Source organism: Silurus aristotelis (genome assembly GCF_946808225.1).
Source record: "Silurus aristotelis genome assembly, chromosome: 14".
Lineage (NCBI taxonomy): Eukaryota > Metazoa > Chordata > Actinopteri > Siluriformes > Siluridae > Silurus > Silurus aristotelis.
Window position 1 is genome coordinate 5,538,546 of NC_139587.1, and position 9,669 is coordinate 5,548,214.

The following is a 9,669-nucleotide window of genomic DNA, read 5'->3' on the forward strand; positions in this document are numbered from 1 at the left end:
GTAGTAGCGGTTTCAATGGGATTGTTTGATATAAATGATATTGAATTTTTTTTTTATGTTTTTTTATTTAACACAATATTGATATGGCCGCATCGCACAGTCCAATTACTCGTCTTCATATTTCTTGCATTCCTTGCAACAAAAATAAATAAATAAACAATGTATAAACAATAAATAATTATAAGGAAAATTACATTTTTAAAAGGTAGTAAAGTGTATAATGTTGAAATAATGCCTCTATTTTTGGCGCCAATATGATAATATTTCACAAAATATCACCTGATTATTGACTACGCCAAACATTTCACTACTCCGTGTGAATATTAGCAAAGCAAAGGAGCACGAAGCAGCAAATAAAGTGCCATGCGCCATCATAGCAAACCACTCCAGATTCTGTGATTTTTCTTTTTTTCTTTTAGCTAGAACCGAACTGCCGGTGTGAAATGAAAATGCACAGTCGCTGATTGGACCCCTGGGTGAACCTTTACCTTGTATGGCTCGCCGAACAGATTGAAGCCGGTGGAGAACAAATCTTCGTCCTGCTGCACTTCCTGTGTGCGACGCTCCCATTCCTTCTTCTTTAGTGCCGAACGGTCTTGTTCATAATGGCTGTGGAGAAAGAGAGAAAAAAGAGAGAAACAGACGGTGAGTATGATTTAAGTTGGCATGCAAGGAATCAACGGCGAAAAAGCTGGGCGCTTTTTAAGAGATGCAAGAGAAGCCCTTATCTGAGCCTGAGCTGAGGTGAAGTAGACGGATTGAAGCTTAAGAAAGGACAGCACTCTGGCAGGAATCGACAGTGAGAGGGTATCAGGCCTCAGGGAGAGTTCCTCTCAATTTAAAGGTCCTTGGAAGGCAATCAACACAGCAACTCTTACAGGAAGCTTGTTTTAAGTAGTGGCAGTTGCCCCTGAGTGCACCTCGAGTCTGTACTGGAAAAGAAATGTGCAGGAAAAAATTTTTTCCACACATTTGATGACAGAAAGCACATGTATGGTGCACCAAATTAGACACCGACAACAGAAAACACAGGTGGAGGTGACTGTGCTTGTTTCAGTACCCCAGGGTAAATGTGGCATTACCATAGCATTAGCATAATGGCCTACATTCCGGCAGCAGAGACGGCGTTGTGGCCCTAGATTAACACAGACGTCCCGCAGGACTTGGTAGCTTTAGCATTCGTGTCTGCCTATACATGAGATCAACCTAAAAATGTGAATGCCCTGATGTGGCTGAGGAAGCTTTAGATAATATTAGATAATGTAAAGCAACCTGGTGGGGGCGAGCAACACGGTGTGAGGCAGCAACAAAGTTGTCCCCGGGTTCTGCGCTTCAAGATTGAGCTCGGAAGTCTGCATGTTCCTCAATGTCTGTTTGAGTTCCCCTTTTCTGTTTTCCTCACATTTTCCCAAACACATGCTGCTAGAACCGGCTGCTCTTGATTGCCTCTAGGAGGGAATAAAAGTGTGTGAATACAAATGTGTATCCCCGCCTTATGCCCAGTGCCCCATAAGCTCAGGATCTGCTAATGATGTCAATAAAGCAAATATATAACAATTCAAATGAAAAAATAAAGTGTACACCTTCCATGGCAATCGGCTTTGTGGCCTCAAATCAAGCCTGAGCACATTGCCTATACTTATTATACACATATTTTCTTAAATATTGGCCAACATATTTATGCACATATCTGTGTATGTTAAATGTAAAACTCCTCTGCCAGTTGAAGAGCATTTAGGAATTTTCAGAAAGCATCCCCACCTCTAAAGGGCAGAAAAAGCCAGCATCTGAGAGTGATGGAAAGGACCCAGAGAGGAACAGTTGAGATAAGTTAGCTCTCAATCTGCCCTAGCTATTCCCCCAGCCACTCCTGGGGTCGCCTGGCTTTTACGCCGTGTCTAATCCATCATCAAATTATTTCAGAAAGGGTGTGGAATTGAGCCGGGCTAGAAAAACGAGAGCGAGCCCGGAGGTGACAGCCACTTCTTTAGAGGGGTCGGGAAAAAAAAAGCAAGATAAAAGAAGAAATAAAAACTGGAGAGAGCGAGAAAGAGAGAGACAGAGAGGGACAAAAGCAGATTGACGCCGGGTCCCTGGCCGCCATGACGGCGAGATGTCAGCTGTGTTTATGTCAGTTTACCTGACGGATCATTCAGTGCTGATAGATCACGTTTACGGTTGTCAGAGGTATTATCTCGAGAAGAATGCAGTCCCTCGACACTACATTATCCAGTTATTGTAAAGCAGGACAAGAAAGTGTGGTGGCATCCTGCTAGTTAACCTCGTAATGCTCAGGGTTGAGATTCAGTGGTAGAGCGATTAAATTTAAAATACGATACAATACCAGACCATACCACACCATACGATATAATACAATAAAATACAATATGCATTCTATTTGTCCTTATTTACTTTTCCATAAATATTTAAATAGCTTTATACATTTTCAGGAAAAAAAAAACCCACAAACAAAAATAAACAGGAAAGTTCTAATTATTGAAGCTACAGAGACACTATCTATCTATCTATCTATCTATCTATCTATCTATCTATCTATCTATCTATCTATCTATCTATCTGTCTGTCTGTCTGTCTGTCTGTCTGTCTGTCTGTCTGTCTGTCTGTCTGTCTGTCTGTCTGTCTGTCAAAAAAGAAATTATACATATGCAGACAAAAGACAGTGTGTGACAGATACACGAAACATAAAATAGCGCAACCAATAAACCTACTGTATAATATGTTTGTAAACATAAACACAGTGTTGTGCAAACTCAACATAAAGCATGAAGACAGATACATATTGTACATTTTTTTAAAGTAGTTGGGGTGTTTTAAATTACGTAAATCAGCAGGACCCCAAAAATAAATTTGTATATGTTTCCACACGGACGGTTTTAATTGCCGGATGTGTGCATCATTTAAAATCAAATACATTTTTTGTTTTTTTATATATATATATATATATATATATATATATATATATATATATATATATATATATATATATATATATATATATATATATACACAAAGGAAATGAGTAAAAAGCAAAGAAGTCCTGATAAACCTAAGGCAGACTGTGTAAAGCGTGATCACTCAGCAGAAGCCTGGAGGGATGGACGTTTAATGAGGATGAGGATTTTTTTTCGTTCCTTATCCATATGTTGCAAGAACAGATTCTAAAATAAACCGAGTCTTCAGCTTAATCAGCATCCGTGGAGATTATTTTATAATGAGGCATGACGGCAGGCTTGATGATGGTGTTGTGGAATATGTCCACGTCTATGAAACCAACAACCACCCACCCCCTCCCCATTCACCCTCATCCTCTTCCCCACCTTCCCCAAGCCAGATGGAGGAAGAAAAAGCTGAACAGTGATAGCCTTAGTAAACTGAATAAATGTAATCTTTAGCTGAGGTCTGCTGCTTTCGCATGACAACCGAACAGAATCTCTCTCTCACATACAGTTCACTTTCTTGTTCAACCCCACCATCCTAAATGCCCCACAACACCCAACCCACCCACCAGGAAGTCATGGAAAAAATGTAATAAGTGGCATGCGAGTGCCTCCATTATTAGACCGCCACAACAGTGGGTCTGATTTCAGATTTAAGCAGCAATTATTAATTTGAAGCACTGGCTAATTAAAAGTACAGCTAATCGTTTAGCCTTTTGTTACAATTATTTCGCTGGATTGTAATTATATGGACCTGCTTATCATCCCCGATTAAGCCGCTGACAGCGGATCCGGCTTTTTTGATTTGGAAGCTCTGGGATGGGATTGATTGCAGCAAGCGATAGGAGCCCTTCATTTTAAAGATGCCGGTTTGTACGAGTGGGGTGACCACGTTAACTGAGGGGGGAAAAAAATACAAAATCTCAGCAATGCGGATGCTAGCTCGCTCTTTCTTCCTCCTGTTTTTCCTTTGTGTGAGAAGCCGCTATTGCCTCTGTCATCCACCAGTGTCCCTAAATGGTAAATGGGATTCGAACAACCAATGTGATACATTTACAGGCATTTGACATAAAAAATTGGAATGCTACGCGCTAATACTAACGGGATCCGTATCCATCGTTGCGCCAACCGATGCTCGGTGCTGTCTGCTTGCTGGAAATGTAATTGCCCGCATGGAAATAAGCAGCATTTCAAAATGCCAGCCTTCCTCCAAGGTACTTGGCAAATCGGTGGACCTGCATGTAATATAAATGGCCGTATTAGCCTGGGTTTTGTCTCTGGGAGAGAGGGGAAGTGACAGGAGAGACTTGTCAGAGGGCAGAGCGGCTCTCGGTGAGATTAATGAGTGCCGCTGGCAGTAATTGCCAGGTGCCAGGTTACCACCCTGACCACTGACACTACTTCTCCCACTGGGATCCTCTCCATCTCCTCAAGGAAGCTTTTGTTTTAGCTCGCTGAGGCTCGACTGCATCGCTGAAATGCAAAGCTAGTGTCGGCATTTCATCATCGTACACCCAGCTACCTGTCGCTGAAATGCACCGATATATTACAGGAGTAAGGAATAAAACACAACTGGGTGTGTTGTTAGAGAAAGAAAATGATCCACGTCAAAAATGGTGTGATTTTTTCCCAAACAGTGGGATTTTTTTCCTTTTAACAGCAGTACCCAAATCCAGGATTCCTTTCTATATGAAATGAATGTGTTATAAATTATACAATCTTAACAACACCTCATACAATTGAAATATTTATGGTTACAATTAATGCTATGAAACATCCTTGAAAGAAGTTTCTGTTAATCACTTACGTTATAGCAGCTGTCTTTAATACGCTTCGATCATGTCTAGAATCCGAAATCCAAGAGGTGTTGACAAGTTTACTGTTTAAAAATAATTCGACACTTTCATTTCTTGCTTTTTCATAAAATAAATCTTAAAGCTCATAATGAAACTCTCAGTGGTTAAGGCTCTGGGTTACTGATCAGAAGGGCAGGGGTTCAAGCCCCGGAATCACCAAACTACCACTCTCGGGCCCTTGAGCAAGGCCCTTAACCCTCTATGCTCTATGCTGTTTTATGGCTGACCCTGTGCTCTGACCCCAGGTTTTAACATCCCTAGGATATGCAAACAAAAGAATTTCCCTGTGCTGTGATGTATATGTGACATATAAAGGCTGTTCTTCTTCTTCGAACCCTTCATGAAATATCAACAATTATATTCTCATCAATATATTTCCATCATGTATCATAAAACTGTCATTAAAATTCTAGTTGCACCGCATTATAACACTGCTCTTGTCCATGTCCACAGCCCTTTTTAACTAACAATGCCAGCGCCCTGTGATTAACTACACAGGCCAATTAGAGACTGTGTCTGGAGTCTGCACTATATCTGAAATGTCATCCCCATGAATATTGCAGGAGGGAGCTCAGGCACGTTTCCAGATTTTGACCCAATTTAGTAAACAGACCTCCCCATGCTGCAGGACATCATCTCACTGTCTGCACATGTGCACAAAGCTCTGTCTGACTATGCAGATATTTTACAATAGAGCCAGGAAGGGCATCTGATAGATGACTCTCTGGCTTGTCACGAGCCAAAAGCATGAAGAGCAATTTTGATCATGACATCAGAAAATGACCTAAACGTTGCCGTAATCAGAAATGGATATTTTGGCAGCTGCACGACATTTACGGCCTTTAGGAGCAATGGGTTTGAATGAATGGCTTTTTTCGTATTGAGAGGAATTTACCTCGGTTATGGACTAATTGCCGTTCTGCAGCTGAGGTGAACAGCCAGTGTGTGAAAATGCGATTTTCTGTTCTGTCTTGAAATTCGGTTTTAAATTTATAACCTTGATATGACATTCCATATGTAGTTTTTTTTATTTCTAGTAAAGGAAAAAGCCATGGGACACTGACCTGTAGAAATTCATTTAGTATTTTTAGTTTGGTCAGAATATTACTTATTTCAGAATAGTATAGTAAAATAAAGTATAGTATAGTAGAATAAAATATAATATAGTATAGTATAGTATAGTATAGTATAGTATAGTATAGTATAGTATAGTATAGTATAGTAGCATCTTATACTACAGTTCTATATTTACTCAGAATTTTAATGGTAATAAATATAATAGTAAAATAATGAATAATATTATTCATGATTATTGATTATTATTATTAATTTATTAATATCTTTTTATTAGTAGTAGCAATATTAGTAGAAGTACAAAATCTTAAAATATAAGTACAATGCAAGAAATGGAAAAGATACTAGTGTAAATTATTACATTATATTAAATTCTGCAATAATTTTTTTTTCAAGTTGTCAAATTGGCTTACACAAATATCTCAGCAGGCAGAGACAGAAAAAAACAAGTACATTTACCCCCCCCCCCCCCAAAAAAAAAAAAAAAAACAAAAAAAAAACAATGCTAACAGCAAAAAGTATCCCAATTTGCTCTGACCACGTGTTGACCAGAGACTATTGCCCTTGCTCTTGTTTTCTACATTCATCTTTAAATACAGCTAGATCAATTTGTAAGTGAAAGCAACCAGAAGTAATTTAGCATCCTTTTCAGTGAACATGTCTTCCTGTTAGCATGTATTTTAGAGGTTTCTATGACAAAAAGTAGAAAATCACAAATGATACAGCTAATATCAACATATTGAACACAGCATTGTTAAATCGACCTGTTTGGTTGTGGTTTGTTTGTGTTACCACACGATTGTATATATCCTGTATATAGATACTGATACAGCCATAATACATCATACGTATACATTGTATGTACAAGAGCATGAGATGTAATTTCCAAGTTTTTTTTTTTCTCATTCAAAAAATACAAAGAAAAATATAGTGCTATATATAAAAATATAAATGCACTTCTTGCAAAATGCGCCTCTACTGGCGTGCTAACAAACTGTAGATGGAAATAATCAAGTCAACTTATTCTAATAGCGTAAAATGCTTCCTGAAAGCTGACTGGCTAACACAAGCCAAGTTTTTGAAATCTGAACAATCCTATCAATGACTTCACCACCCAAAACTCTAACAAACCCCCTCAGACAAGAGAACAAGTCTTAATCCAGTCTCCATGTCATTAATAATATATAATATACCAATATGTCCCAAGCCCAGGTTGTTATCTGAGGGTGTGTGTGTTAGTAAACCTTTAGGTTCTCTGGCTTCCTTCAACCTCCTCTGCACATGTAGGCAAATGGACAAGCAATTCTTAATGATAATAATGTGAATGATATATAATGAAATAATTTCCCTACAAAACGGACAATCTTTAACATTAATACAATTCGATACACACCTACAGAGTCGCTTACAACTTGTAATCACTGCTCACATTCACACTTTATTTCACACGTAAACACTCGGTCTTTACTGTATTGTGTAATAAAGTGTTACGCAAACCTCTGTTCTAAATGTAAAAAAAAAAAAAAAAAAAAAAAAAAACATCTGTTCAATCAAATCCCATTCACACTAGGCCTCTTCTACGGTGCAAATCAGAAAGCCTGTGAGAAAGCATTTAACCTCTACCCTCTAATTACACCAAGGCAGTTTTGGTTGTGGTGGAGGACAGAATGACAGAGAGCGAGAGAAAGCAAGAAAGAGAATGAAAATAGGGGGAAGGGTTGATGATGTGGAAGGAAGACAAAGTTGGCAGTTTGGTGACCAACTCCACGTGTGACATCTTTATTCCAGTGTATCTGAAAACTGTTTTTTTCTTTTTTTACATTTAATTTACATTTTTGCACCACTTCACAGCCGTGTGAAAGTCGAACCAAATATTCCACAAAAATCATTCATCCCCCCCCAAAAAAATGCTTAAAAAAAATCCACGCAGTCCAGAGTTTAATACGGAATTACAGGATTTCACTCGATGTGTTTAATACCGAGCCCAAATCAATACACCGGTCTTAATGAAACCAGGGGAAAAAAAAAAAAAAAAGAATTATTAATACTTTCATGTTCAACTCATTTGAACTATTTTCACACCACATTTCTGATCAAAAGATTATTTTTTGGTGCTGACTGCGATGTTCCTGTCGCTTACTTTTTTCCCCCGGTGATGTCCGATCCTTGAACAAAAGCGGCTCGTCCTCATTTCCGACTTGTAAAAAGCTTTTAACCGGCCAACGTTTTCAAAGTAGCGCAGTTGGAACAGGACCCTGGTTCATTATAACAGGCTTTTCTTTAATTACACACTGTTCCAGTTTGAATAGCAGTGAAATAAAATATTCCTGATAGACCCCCGAAATGAATAGCGATGAAGATTTAAAGAACGTCTTAGAGTTTTAAGAACGATATGCTGTGAATATGCAGTCACTGTGTAGATCAGTGGTGGACATTAATGAAGTCAATGTAATTCGTTACTGTACTTAAGTAGCTTTTTCACACATTTCAGAGGAATAAATGACTCTAATTTTCCACAACACATGTGACCTTATTTGTTTTAAGTAGTTGAAAAGGTTTTGAGCTCATGATTATTTATATAGATATCAATCAGTGTTTGACTTATTAATATCATTCCATTAACAGATCATTGTGCTGAGAGTCACATTAGAGTTTTCTGGCATAAAATGAGTGTATTAAGCAAAGAGTCTTGTGACAAAAATGATAATAGGAACATTATAGCCATAATAAAATATTAGTAGTGTGGATGCTTAAGTACATTTGAAGGCAAATACTTAATAATTAGCAAGTAATAATTTACAATGTGTATCTCTACTTTAACTCAAGAACATGATTTGTGTAGTTTATACACCACTGGTGTAGACATAATGAACATCAAATGATGGCTATAAGGACTTGGCACATCTCCTTATGTCAGCTGTTTTCTCCAATTATTTAATTTAATCCAATTAGAAGGTGTTGAATCGTTTTCTGACAACTGTTTTATTTCCAATGCAAAACACGACATGTAACCTGTGTAAAAATGGGAGGTTTTAACTCATTGTTGGACTTTGGATTGGAAAGTCCAACTTTCCAAAGTTCAAATCATAGCACTACCAAAATTCCACTGCTGGGCCCTTGAGCAAGGCCCTCAATCTGTAAGTCTTCGCTACTGCTTTCGGTATTCACAGCTAAAAATGACCGACCTAAATTTAAATATTAACAGTTTTTACTGTCCATCATTCAAAGTTGATATTGCTAAAAAAAAAAAAAGTGATGGATGATGAAGTGCCTTGAAAACACATTTCCTGCATTGAACATACATGAAATCAGTCCTGGAGCAATCCAGAAAATGCTCAGTTGTATAAATGAGATAACTGTAAATCGCTCTGGATAAAGGTGCCTTTCCAAAAGCCATGAACGTGAAAGAAATGATGAATATATTTTCTACCACGGGGAATTCTTTAGAAGATTTTGAAGGAATGTAGGAGAACAGCAACTAACTTATCTCGCAGACGTTCCAGAACATTATCTAACTTAATTTATGAATTATTGATTATTGAAACTGTTGTATTCAGGACAAAAATATTCGATTTTTTGGAGCAGTAATAGTAACATTCATTATTTTCAGCACACTCACATGTTGTACCTCACTAATGGATCAATGGGGGACACAAATGCACAAACACAAGCTGATTAACATCCTTTTTGCTATTCACAGCAAGTTTTTTTGTTTGTTTTCTCTATGACTCACTGTCACTCATTAAAATGTGCGATTTCCACTCAGTACACAACATCTCAAT

The 9,669-nt window shown here is 37.9% G+C and overlaps 1 protein-coding gene across 4 annotated transcripts in view; it reads right to left on the bottom strand.

Annotated features, from left to right (window-relative positions):
* aff2 (AF4/FMR2 family, member 2) overlaps positions 1–9,669 on the bottom strand; it is a 255,571-nt gene that overhangs the window by 197,611 nt on the left and 48,291 nt on the right. For all 4 annotated transcript variants that reach the window (XM_083561461.1, XM_083561459.1, XM_083561462.1 and 1 more), the window contains exon 2: positions 489–609. In XM_083561461.1, coding sequence (XP_083417587.1) covers positions 489–609 — 121 coding nt within the window. The remainder of the gene's footprint in view (positions 1–488; positions 610–9,669) is intronic.